This window comes from Panthera tigris, chromosome E1 (genome assembly GCF_018350195.1).
Source record: "Panthera tigris isolate Pti1 chromosome E1, P.tigris_Pti1_mat1.1, whole genome shotgun sequence".
Lineage (NCBI taxonomy): Eukaryota > Metazoa > Chordata > Mammalia > Carnivora > Felidae > Panthera > Panthera tigris.
This window is the reverse complement of record NC_056673.1, coordinates 58,974,561-58,987,270: the sequence shown is the minus strand read 5'-3', so window position 1 is coordinate 58,987,270 and position 12,710 is coordinate 58,974,561. Positions and strand designations below refer to the sequence as shown.

At 57.6% G+C, this 12,710-nt stretch overlaps 1 protein-coding gene across 2 annotated transcripts in view; it reads right to left on the bottom strand.

Annotated features, from left to right (window-relative positions):
* Positions 1-12,710, bottom strand: part of RNF213 (ring finger protein 213) — a 105,312-nt gene that overhangs the window by 38,529 nt on the left and 54,073 nt on the right. For both annotated transcript variants that reach the window (XM_042967478.1, XM_042967479.1), the window contains 10 exons: positions 11,010-12,165; positions 10,556-10,749; positions 10,223-10,378; positions 5,530-9,150; positions 3,746-3,882; positions 3,268-3,363; positions 2,472-2,590; positions 1,083-1,202; positions 512-651; positions 152-296 (listed from right to left, as the gene is read on the bottom strand). In XM_042967478.1, the coding sequence (XP_042823412.1) occupies positions 152-296; positions 512-651; positions 1,083-1,202; positions 2,472-2,590; positions 3,268-3,363; positions 3,746-3,882; positions 5,530-9,150; positions 10,223-10,378; positions 10,556-10,749; positions 11,010-12,165 (5,884 nt within the window). The remainder of the gene's footprint in view (positions 1-151; positions 297-511; positions 652-1,082; positions 1,203-2,471; positions 2,591-3,267; positions 3,364-3,745; positions 3,883-5,529; positions 9,151-10,222; positions 10,379-10,555; positions 10,750-11,009; positions 12,166-12,710) is intronic.

Here is a 12,710-nt window from a genome sequence, read left to right as displayed (position 1 = left end):
GGGGGGCTCTGATGGACGTCCAGTGACCCCAGGGTCTCGGGCGAGATTTGGGAGCTGCACCGAGGTCCCTGCTGCACCCGCGGCCTCTGCGAGCCCTGGGGCCACAGGGGCAACGGTCGCACTCCCCCGTGCCGCCCGTGGGGCCCCATACCTTTGACCTCGTCGTCGTCGTCCTCGTCTAGGAGGCCGAGGAGGATCTCCACTCTCCGCATGCTGCGCTGGCGGCCATCCTGGTCGCGGAGCGTGCCCACGGCACTCTGTATGCAGCTCCTCAGCAGGCTGGTGGTGTCCATGATCTGTGCGTGTCACGGGGACAGTCAGGCCTCCCCGCCCCACGCCGCCCCCCCATCCCTCGAGAGTCGCTGTCGGGGGCTGTGGGCCCCCCCGGGGATTCAGCCCGGTCAGATCCCGCCCTGGCCCAGGGCCTCGACTCCGGGAGACAGGAGGGGACCGCCTGTGGGGTAGGCCCGTGTCCCGGGAGGCCCCAGAACTAGAAGGAGCCAGAACTCACATGGCTTCCACCCTGCTCAGCGTTGCCCGTTGCCGTCGAGCCTTCCGTCCCCAGGTCCACCCCTGGCGCCTCCTCTGACCCCACAGCCTCGGTTTCCATCGGTTCCTCTGGGCTGTCACCAGCCCCGTGTCCCGTCTCCACTGCAACAGAAGTGCGATCAAGCCGCGGAGAAAGGGAGCTGCACTCGGGCTCTTGCCCGCAGGCCTCCCTGGTCCCTCACCCCCGCAGCGGGTCACACGGGCCGGGCCCCGGCAGGCCCGGGTCACGGGCTCCACCAGCACCAACCTTCCCTCCCGTCCTGGGCTCACACGGCTGACACGGGGTGCTGGCGATCAGAGTCTGACACGCACCACAGGCCCCATTTCACAGCCCGATGTGTCCACTAGGACCCATTTTCCCATGTGGGCACGCTGACCTGTGCCTGGCCTTGGAAGCAGCGGAAGGTGTCCTGGGACTTGCCCCCCGTCAGGGCAGGTGCGGGGACTCAATGGGGACCTCCCTGCTCCTCCGCGCTCCCGGCCACCACTCCTACTGTCCCACCTACGGCCCCAAAGGCTTCCTCCTGACTTACACTCGGAGTCCCCTTCTGGTTTAAACAGCTGGCTGATGGTCACATCCTGCAGTCTAGTCACGTCCGAAACCATAACCGTGGACTGGCACAGGTCGTCAATGTGCACAGACTGCCACAGCCCTGTGAGGAATGAAGCTGCTGAGAACGTCCCCATGCTTTCCCTGGTGTCCTCTTGGCCACAAGCAGGGACACACCACAGGTCCTGATGTTTAAATACGCAGCTGCTCAGGGGTGTTGGGGGGCCCGGTTGGTTAAGCATCCGACGGCGGCTCGGGTCGTGATCTCACGGCCTGTGAGTTCGAAACCCGCGTCGGGCTCTGTGCTGACAGCACAGAGCCTGGAGCCTGCTTTGGATTCTGTGTCTCCCTCTCTCTATGCCTCTCTCTTGCTTGTGCTCTCTCTCTCTCAAAAATAAATAAAGATTAAAAAAAAATTTTTTTAAATACACCTATTGCTGAATGGTTTGTACCCTTTAGTCCCCTTAGTCACCCTTTAGTGACTCTGGTTCACACACAGAAGCCACCTGACCCTGCTATCTATTTCAACAACCGTAACATAAACATCAGCCATAAGAATGGAAAGATCTGCCTGTTTGTAAAGGGTATCTGAACGTTTTTAATTCTTTTTTTTTAAGTTTATTGACTTATTTTGAGAGAGACAGAGAGTGCACGAGCAGGGGAGGAGGAGAGAGAGAATCCCAAGCAGGCTCTGTGCTGTCAGAGCAGAGCCCAATGTGGGGCTTGAACTCACAAACCCTGAGATCACGACCTGAGCCAAAACCCAAGAGTTGGATGTTTAACCAACTAAGCCACCGAGGCGCCCTGGTTTTTTACTCTTTTTATATTTTTTAGTAACCTTGCCCCATCACAGCTAGAAAGGGGTGTGGGAAATTGGCAAGATTTACCCCCCGTTATCTACGACATTCTTAAAGTAAACTGTCACTTGCCAGTTTCTAGAATACCAATTTTCTTATGCGTGAAGTAATTGGTGACCCATTCCTCAGAAAAAGAAGAGAGGCTTAAGATAGCATTCCCTGCCCCCCGCCGGAACCAGGCATAAAGTATCAGTGCTTCCAGAACAGTGCCAGTTGGGAGTGCCTTCTCTAGGCTATCCGTGTAATTATTAAAGACACTATTAAAAAACACTATAAAAGAAAACACTGGTGTTTATCTACCAGTCAGTAAGGGAGTCCTGCACACTGTAGCAGCCAGCCCAGACACACGTGTTTCCTGCAATAACCCGGGGTTAAGAAATTCAATTGCATCCGAAACGAATCTCGTTGAGATTAACACCGGTGCTCGGATCCCAGGCTTTTACGCCACGGGAGCAAATTAGGAGCAACTCTGCACATTATCTAAATAAGCGTATTTGCTGCCATTTTCAGCCTACCCCCGTGGAATCCCACGTAGGACGCTCCACTCTCTATCCGGGACAGTTTCGTGATGAAATAGACCAAGACGCAGCCCTGATTCCCTTGTATCTTGTTGATTTCGTTTATAGCAGAATACCTGTTTTAAAACAAGCAAGCGAGGACAAACAAGTCAAAACAAAACAAACAAACAAACAAACAGACAAAGCCAACGATGTGGAAGCGGCTGACCGCTCCCGTGAGCGGTCAGGTTCAATCTTCAGTCTTCTTATCTTGCTTTCTTTCCCTCTCTCCCCCCCTCCCTCCTTCCTTCCCTCCTTCCTTCCTTCCTTCCTTCCTTCCTTCCTTCCTCCCTCCCTCCTTCTTCCCTCCCTCCCTTTTCTTCCTTCCTCCCTTCCTTCCTTCCTCCCTCCCTCTTTCCTTCCTTCCTTCCTTTCTAATGTTTATTTTTGAGAGACAGAGACAGAGCGTTAGCAGGGAGCTCCAGAGAGAGGGAGACAGACACAGAATCGGAAGTAGGCTCCAGGCTCTGAGCTGTCAGCACAGAGCCCCACAAGGGGCTCAAACCCACGAACTCTGAGATCATGACCTGAGCCGAAGTCGGACGCTTAACCAGCTGAGCCACGCAGGGGCCCCTCTAGGATAGTCTTTTATATCCTACTAATATTCTATCATTTACACTTCTTGGCATTTTACCACTGTTGCCTGGTTTTAGCCTTCTCTGTAGGCTAAATTTCAGGGGAGAAATTCTTTAGGAACTCCTGAATAAAATTGGGGCTTTCTGGGTAGTTTCTGAGAAAAATAACAAACACATACTTAGCTGAAGCAATGAGCTGAGCGCTGTGGACTCCGTCTTCAAAATTGGTTTGAATAATGAGGATTTTACACCTGGCTGCATCAGTTAAGCAGTTTCTGAAAGAAAAAGGAAACTATCCGTCCTAAGAAACGGGCGATGAAACTCCCCCAGACTGATGGGAAGTAGAAGACGACCGAGAACGAGTGCCTCGGGTGAGGATCTCCTCTGTGTGAGCGGACAAGCCAGGGGAGAGCGTGTAAACCCGGGGAAATGCTTCCCTGATGAGACGAGAGGATGCTTCCCTCCACCCCCCAAGAAGGATGCCTGTGCAGAGGGGGGACTGGAAGAATGCAACAAGCACCCTTTTCGGTCGTGTGGCTTCGGCGGTCACGAGCCAGTGCTGGTGACAGCCCGGTGGTCCCTGCAGCCCTGTGAGCGAAGGACAGAGCAGTCAGGGCTGGGGGCAGAGGGGACAGGGAGGGAAGGCGGGAGCCTCACTGGACTTCTCTGAGGAATGAGCCCTCGGTGTCAAACTGCTGCAGAGACAGGATCATGGGCTTCAGAGCTCCGTCCGCTCCTTCTGACTGCAAAACTTCGCAGTCACGGTTGGTCAGCAGTCTGGAGAAAGTGGTGATCTACAAAGTCAGGAAACGCAAGTTACTGGCTAGAATTCAAGGGAAGGTTTACAGGTCTGCTGCGGTAAGTCCTAGAAACGTGAGGATGTTGAACAAACACCTTCCACGGGCTCCAGCATGCGTCGTGCAGTTGGTACACAGAAAAGAACCCAAACCCAGAGGAGATGTTAAAAACGAGGCAGCGTTGAGGCACGCAGAAGCCATGGGATCAAAACGTTCTAGAGAGAAGACTCATCCTGTTCCCTAGGTGCCTTCAAGTCTCCTTGGAGTAGCTCTCCGTGCGTGGCCCCTCACGGAAATTCTGACTACAGCTCAGGGCTCAACGCCCCCGCCATTTCTCCCTCAGTCTTGCTGCTTTCGTCCAGACAGACGTCGCCGCCTGGATGTCACAGGGGACATGTCACAGGTGGTAAGGTGCGCCCGGGATGGAACTTACCACCAATGCTTGTGTCTTGCCCATTCCTGGACTGCGACTCTCCAAACCTCCAGGCATCCAAAGCACGATCTGGGGAACCATCCCTGGACCCGCCTTCCACGGCCCCCCCAAAAGAATCAGCCCCTAGCTCTGCCAGCTGATATCTGGACTATTTCTCCATTCTGTCCCACGTGCCCCTCTCTCGGGCTAAACGGGTTCGGCAGCCTCCTGACTGGCCTATCTTGTCTGCGACACTCTTCTCTCAGGCCTTCTCCCTCCCTGTCCCAGGCAACGGGACCCATCTCGACAAGCATTCCGCCACCTCTCCCGTCTCTACGGCAGACCCCCTCATCGGCGTCGCTGATAAGACCCGCCGTGAAGTCTCTCCGATGGCATCTCAACCCCATCTCTCGGTCCTCGCGTCCTCGAACCTCACGCTGCACAGCGACCGGTCCCCGGAGCGATTTCACACCTTGACAGCTCGGCCCAAGTGGGCTCTGTGCCTGTACCACCGTCCCAGCCACACGTCACGATCGGCTGGCGGGTCCTCTGACCTCATACCCTGATCTGCGTCGCCCCCTCCTGCCTCCACGGATAGCACTGTCTTACGATATCCATGGGACCTGCTCACAAGTCTTGCGCTGTATGCTGACCGAGGCCGAGAAGCGTGCCAACGCACGTCTATGTTCTCAGTGCCCTCAGCCCAGTACTGGAAGGTGTCCCTTCCTTTGCTGAAGCGAACGTTGTCCACAGCGTCACCCTCCGTGCAGAGGACTGCGCGGAAGCAGGCACTCGAGACTCGCCTGGCTTGAACTTTTTTGAGGATCTGGGCCTCTCACACTCCATGGAGAGAAAGCGGAGTCTCAACGTAGCCATCTATGATTCCTAGGCACTGCCTTTTTTTTTTTGTAATTTTTTTTTAACGTTTACTTACTTTTGACAGAGAGGGAGAGAGACAGAGCATGAGAGGGGGAGGGGCAGAGAGAGAGGGAGACCCAGAATCCGAAACAGGCTCCAGGCTCCGAGCCGTCGGCACAGAGCCCGACGCGGGGCTCGAACTCACGGACCGCGAGATCGTGACCTGAGCCGAAGTCGGACGCTCAACCGACCGAGCCCCCCCCAGGCGCCCCTCCTACGCGCTGCCTTGAAAGGAGTCCTGAGTTCTGGACCCTAGGGATCCAAGGCCTCTGGGGTGAAAGGGGACCAGGGTAAAAGCGTAGCGAGACAATCACCTCCGTGAAGACGATGCGGCGTTCCAGGTGGCGCTCGGGGACCGCCGTGCGCAGCTGGGCCCGGAGGAAGTCCGCGAAGGAGCTGTGCTGCTGCGTGTGGTAGTACTCCCGAGACAGCGCCTGGGCGGTGAACAGGCCCAGGGAGGAAGCGCCCAGGCGGACCACGGCGTCCGGCGTGGCACAGCCCAGCAGTATCGACTTGGCCTCCTCGCACACCCGCTGGTAGAGTTCGTCGGTCAAGGCCCCGCGGCCTAGCCTCTCCGTGACCTGCAGCACCACAGAGGCACAAGCGTCCGAGTGGTAGCCGACGAAGACTTCCGAAGGGCTGTATCTGTGTCCGCCTGCCAAGTGCTGGCCTTTCACATCCACGAACCTCTCCACCCAGGCCTTGAGCTGCTCCACGACCCTCTTCTGCCATTTCTCCAGGACGGTGTTGATGTCCAGGTAGTGCTTCTCCAGCCGGTTGATGAGCGGGATGGGGAACTGCTTGTAGACGACGTCTTTCTCCTCGATGACGATCAACCGGAAGTCGGGGTGGACCCGGCACTTGACCCGATGGGTCCCCAGCCCGAGGTCCACGTACTTCTGGCCTCCCAGGTAGACGTAGTACTGGTTGAGCGCGTCGTACAGGCTCTCGTAGAGGCTCTGGAGGTTGAGCAGCACCACCGTCTTGCCGGTCTCCATGCAGATCTTCACCCGGTTGATGTTCCTGCAGATCTGGGTGTACTCCTGGTCCCGGGGAAAGCTGGAGCCAAAAATGATCTCCGGCTGCTGGTCGTCCCTGAAGAACATCTGCTGCAGGACCTGGAGGGCCGCGTAGTTTCTGGTCAGCACGAGCAGGTAGCGGGACTCGGACTCGTCCGGCTCCCCGCCCGCCGCCTTCTGGAGGCGGCCGCGCATGTTCTGCTCGATCAGCTGTATGGTGCCGACCGCCTCTGAGCACTTCGCCTCGGGCAAGGCGGCCATAAAAATGTCCAGCGCGTCGATGTCGTCTTTGCCGCTGAAGTTGCGGAGGACGGCCTGCGCGACGTCTTGCGGGGAAGGCTCTTTGTCAGAAGCCTTCGCCCTGGCGAAGACCATCTTGATGAGGCTGTAGTAGTCACGGAGCCCGAAGAACTCCTTGTCTTGCTTCCTGCACACCGTTTCGTAGGCTCTGGCAAAGGGCGCGAACAAGCCCTGCACTCTCTGCTGAACCAGGGGCTCCGAGGAGCAGATTCCCTTGGCGCTCTCCATGAGCTCCTTCTTGCTGGGACTGCCGCGCGACACAAAAATGCCCCGGTTCATCTTGGCGGGGTCCAGGGCCCAGTTGGAAATGCCTATGAAGCCAACCTTTTGGTGGGGGGCAGGATCGTCTTCGATGCAGCCGTACTCCAAGAGCGGGTGCAGCGCCTTCAGGGGCATCTTGGGCGAGTCCTCGGCCAGCCCCACCTCGTCCAGCACCACCACGGACACGTACTCCTGCAGGTCCTTGCCCTGCTGGAAGCGGGCACACTGCTTGAAGGTGCTTATGATGCCCTGCGGGGTGGAGTGGGGGCTGCACTGGAACGACACCAGGTGCACCTGCTTCAGGTTGCGGAAGAGGTCCGAGTGGGCCGCCGGGCCTTGCATGGCATCCGCCACGATGGTCTTGGCAAGAGATTTAGAGCTGCCGGGCTTCCCCACCAGGAAGAGAGGAATCTTCAGCTCGATGCAGATGACCATCATGAAGACGTTCTCCTTCAAAGCCGAGTTCCTGGCGATGGTTTTCCGCAAAGACACGCCATCCAGGAAGAGATCCTGCGTTCGAGTTATCTCCTCCAGGACGACCTTGCTGTCGTCGTAGGGTTCCGGAAAGAGCCTGCAGACGGTCTTCCAGTAGGACTCCTTCTGTTCTAAGGAGGCGTGATAGCACACCCCGAGGGCCAGCACCAGGGACCAGAGGACGGGATCTCTCTCGGAGCCGCTTTGGTCCACGTTGGCCCTGCAGAGGAAGGCGTCCAGCTTGGACAGGAGCATCACGCTGTGGTCGTAAAACCACATGAAGACTCGGACACAGCGCTCCACGTCCCTGAGGCTGACAAAGCCACACTCGTTTCCTCTCTTCCTCATGAAGCTCTGCGAGGCGGAAAGCACCTCCGTGATGGCACGGATCTGGGCTTCGTCCACCCCGACGGAGTGCACCGTCCTCTGCACGATCTGCTGGATATAGAGCTTCTCGGCGGTGTTATTCAGCTGGCCGAAGTCCCACACCAGGGGGATGAGGCTCGGCGGCAGAGCGTGGACTCGGTACACCAGCTGCCGGAGAGGGGTGGAGCCAAGCTTCTCTGCCGTGTCCTCCGAGCTGACCCTGTACCCCAAACCGGCCGCCTCCAGACGGCTGATCATCTCCTGCGAGTGCTTCCGGTAAGGGTTGCAGGCGGCTATGATGTGCAGGCCCGAGTCCTTGGCCAGGGGCTGGCCGTTCACGGTACGATCGCACAGGACTTCCTTGATGCAGCTTATGGCTTCTGTTGTGTTGGCTTCATCGAAAAACAAGATGGTGCCCAGCTGATGCTGCTCCTTGTTGAAGACAGCGAGTTCCTCGGCCTCCCGGACTTTGGAGTAGATCATCTCTGCCGTCGTTCCTCCGTGGACCTTGACCAGCTTCATGGTTTCAGCTTGGGTGCTCCCACGCCGCAGGTCGCTGAGGAACTTAATGAGTCTGGTTTTCCCGCAGCCGGTCTCCCCCATGATGATAACGGGGATCCCACACCGGAACCGCATCTCGATGGCAAGGATCTTAAGCATGTTGTCCATTGTGAGCTCATAGGTTTCATCGGGGTCCACGGGCCACTGGATCCCTAACGCCAGGCACAGCCTTTCCAGTTTCTCATGCCTGGGCAGCTGGTCAAAGTCAACGTTGAAGGGCACCCTCTGGAGTGACAGCCCCCGGTACAGTTCCATCGCCATGACGTCTTTCTTGATGACCGTCCTGCTGGAGAGATCCACCGCGTCAAGGCTGCCGTTCTCGTTGGCCTGGATGTGGAAGCCTATGAATGTCATGGACGTGTGGTCGCCGTTGAAGAACACGTACGGGTGAGGCTCGGACTCCCACCTCCTCCGGAGAGTGAAAGGGGCGAGGTCTTCCTCCCTGACCCCATCCATGGGGACCGCGTACCTCCCCGGGCTTTGGTCGGACGTGTGAAGGGTGGGTGTGGCGAAATCTCTTGCCATGAAGATCATGAAGGTGACCACAAAGTTCTTGAAGCCCCCCAGTGTGTCTCCAGTTACGTCTGGGTTGCAGAAGAGGGAACCCTCGCAATCTCGGAGCTGGTAATTGAGGAACCCGGCAAAGTTCCGGAGCTCTGACCAGGATGGATCTATCACCCCGCAGTAAATCAGGAAATACTGGAGGCATTCCGTAGGGGTGCCTTCCACACAGCCTTCTTGGTACAGGAACGAGTCCAGGTTTTCTTTCTGGTGGAACCGTCTCAGATACTGGTAAGGCCTCTGGAAAGTCTCGCTTTGGAACACTCCCTGGTCCATCCCTGGATCTCTGCAGTTCTCCTCGGGATTCAGCTCCATATCGATCACTTCTTTGGGAGGCCGGCAGGTGACTCTTGGGAAGATGTCGAGAAAACTGAACTGGGGGCCGTGTGTACTCTGGAAAGGGGAGACACAAAGAAAACGCGTATGGCTCCATTTTCCCGAACGATCGTTCTGCACCTTAACCCTTCACGCGGTCTGCACCGGACGGGCCTTTACGAGCAACTACTTTGCGTCAACTGATTTCCGCAGCCTCCTTTGTACACGAGACTGCTTTCTTTAGTATGCTGAGGCATCGTGGGAACTTACCTTCTCAGCTGGTGAGTCTTTTCTACCCGACTTCCTGAAACAAAATCTCTCAATTTTTTTTTAATCTTTATTTATTTTTGAGAAAGAGAGAGAGAGAGAGAAACAGAGCATGAGCAGGGGAGGGGCAGAGAGAGAGAGGAACACAGAATCCAAAATGGGCTCCAAGCTCCGAGCTGTCAGCACAGAGCCCGACGCGGGGCTCGAACCCACCAACGGTGAGATCATGACCTGAGCTGAAGTCGGGCACTCAACCGACTGAGCCACCCAGGCGCCCCCTGAAACAAAATCTCTATTAAGCACGTGTGTGTGCGTGTGCACATGCGTGTGCAAGATGCCCGCCCTTTCGTTTAGAAGTGTGCAAGACAGGGGGCGCCTGGATGGTTCAGTCAGCTGAACATCCAGCTCAGGTCATGATCCCAGGGTTGTGGGATCGAGCCCCATGTCGGGCTCTGCACTGAGCACAGGGCCTGCTTGAGATTCTCTCTCTCCCTCTCTCCCTCTCTCCCTGCCCTTCCCCGGTTTGCACATGCTGTCACTGTGTGTCTCTCTCTCTCTCTCTCTCTCTCTCTCAAAAAAAAAGAAGTGTACATGACAAAAGCCTCCTTCCCATCTTGGCTGGCATTAAGAAAGACGGACCGTGTCCAGCAGACGAACTCACTGCATTGCGAGCACTGCTGGCATTTAACGCAAACAGCATGAATCCCGAAGTGAACAAAACAAACATAAGATACTGCTAACAGATGACGGTATTTTCATTCCAGACACTAGAAAAATAATTTTAAAGACTGAATTGTCTTTACTAACACCGTGCTCAGCTGCTTCGCTGAGGGAGCAGTGGGCGTACCGGTGCAGAGACGTGAAAATGCCCTGTGGTACACACCCGTTTGGAAGGCATCTTGAGCATTGCTGGGGTCCTTTCCAGGATTTCAATGATGTATAAGTGGCACGGGTTCCGGAGCCACATTTTCCCATTTATATCCATTAAGTACTGCAGGATGAGGAGTTTGAAAATGAACACCCAAAGTCCGGTCTGCACCTAAAGACAGAATCACGCAGGTGTAGGAGCGCTTAGACAGAAGACGGCCCGTCCTCCCAGCCCCGAGGACTGTCATGCTCTGTCCTTGGACGCGGTGATACTGAGTATCAACACGCGTGGGAAGAGGACGCTGACCTTCCCGAAGCGGCCGCGTGACCAAGACCCCGGGGCACTTACCGAAGAGGTCACGTCAAAGTGGAATATCATGGGTCTGGTCTGATAGTGGGCCTTCAGGAAAGGCAGGAGGGAGCTCAGCACTTGGTTCTCATCCACCTGAGGGTCGATCAATCGGATGACTTTAAGGGGCACGTTTTCTCCTCTCAGCTTCATCGTCAGTTTGCTGTGCAATCTCTCCACATAGAGAGACTTCCCTGAAACGTTAGAGTATGGAAATCAGGCGGCAGGACCGTGGACCAGGAAGATTTGTTGCAAGTCGCTTCTCCGTGCAAAATTTGGAACGGATGAAATAAACCATCGCCCCGATTCACACCCTCGGGGAGCCAAAACCTCCCCGAGACTCCGTGTCCCCGCCTGCAGAGGGCTCCATCCGAGCCGCCCCCGCTGCAGGGGAAGGGCCGTCGGATGGCCCCTGCGACCCGAGGGGCCCGCCCACCCCGGCGGCGGTCATTACCGACGCCCGCGCGCTTGGACGCCACGATGCCCACGCACGTCCGGTCCCGGAACACGTCGGCGGCCGACGGCGTGTGCGCGGGGACCTGGAAATGCTGCGCCAGGTAGGCCTGGATGTCCCGCAGGGGCGCCTGGGGGGTGACCAGGACCTTGTGCTGGCTGAAGGCGGAGGGCAGGTGACAGTGCTCTCGCTCGCTGTCGCACACCATCACCAGCTGGAAGTCCTCGTGGTGCGGCCGTGAGCACAGGCTCAGGAAGAGCGCCTCCGCCTGGCTGGCCACCTCGTAGCTCAGCAGGTCCGCGTACAGCAGGCTGTAGACGCCCTGCCCCCGGGAGCCCGGGGTCAAGCAGCGGCGCAGGAGCAGAGCCACCTCCTCCAAGGTGGTCGCCGGGGTGCAGAGCAGCACCTCGTCGAAGGTGGGCAGGGGCTGCTGCGGGGTGTGCATGTAGACGGCCAGCGCGGCCAGCAAGACCTCGGAGTGGCCGCAGACGATGAGGTTGGGCCGGCCGACGTGCAGGCCCTTGGGCAGCTGGCGCTCCACGGGGCACCCGCGCATCCACCCCAGGAGGGCCAGGCATCGGCCGAGGGCCTCCAGGTCCAGGCAGCGGGGCAGGAAGGCGCTCATGCACGCCAGCGACTGCTCCAGGACGGCCCTCAGCTTGCCCGCCAGGCTGAGCTCCCGCAGGAGCGTCACCTGCAGCCCCTGGATCGCCGTCTTCTCGTCGTGCCTGGCAGCCTCCCCGCGGGGCTCCTTGAGGGCCTTCGCGACGTCCTTCGGGGTGCAGTTGCCTTTGATGAAGGACAGCATGGTGAGGGCAGCGTCGCTGGGCGTCGCCTTCTTGAGCTCCGTGCTCAGGTACACCAGCTGCTCGGCGGTGTAGTAGTTGAGGTAGAAGTGCTTGGCCCGCTTCTCCGCCACGAAGGCCTCCCAGCGGTCCAGGAACTGCTCCAGCTGCCTGCTGACGGCCTCCAAGAGCTCTGCTACTGAGCCGCTGCCCTTGAGCTGGACCACAGGCTCCAAGCGGAAGTCCATCTGGATGGAGACGCCGTGTCGAGGGGAGCAGTGCACCTGGGCCGTCCAGTGGCGGAACAGCATGTTCCCGGCAGTGTACAGGTTTATGAAGGACTCCACGAGCCTCTGCACGTTGCAGAACACCTGTGGCCAACGGAAGCGGGAGCCGTGTCAGAGGCGACGCGACGCGGGAGTCGAGGGGGAAGCGCCCCTCGGACACGCGGGGCTCGCCGCGGAGGCCTTATCTCCTCTTTACGTAATCAGCCTCCCGAGGGGACTCCCTTGAGGATAAAGGCTATTGGCATAAGGCACAGATAGCCTTGAAAGAAAAAACCCTTGACAGAGGCCAGGGGCTGTTCCGTAAACGGATACTCCTTTAACGGTATGTTCGCTTTTAATTTTGACCAAGAGCTACTATGTAAATCTTCTGGTATTTGGGGGTTCTTGCTGATTCACAGCGATCGAAGCGACAGAAGTCTCCTTCTGGGACCCCTCCGCCGGCCGTCTCCCCTGCGACGCAGAGAACTAACAGACAATTCAGCCTGCGCACCCTAAGACGGGACCACCGACCGAACGGGCCCGTCGTGGCTTAGACATCTCTTGGCGTCTTGAACTCGGGTTCCTGCATTCTGCAGGCCCGCTGCCCCCCCCCCCCCAGATTTAAAGCGGAGTGCCTCCTATCACTTAAT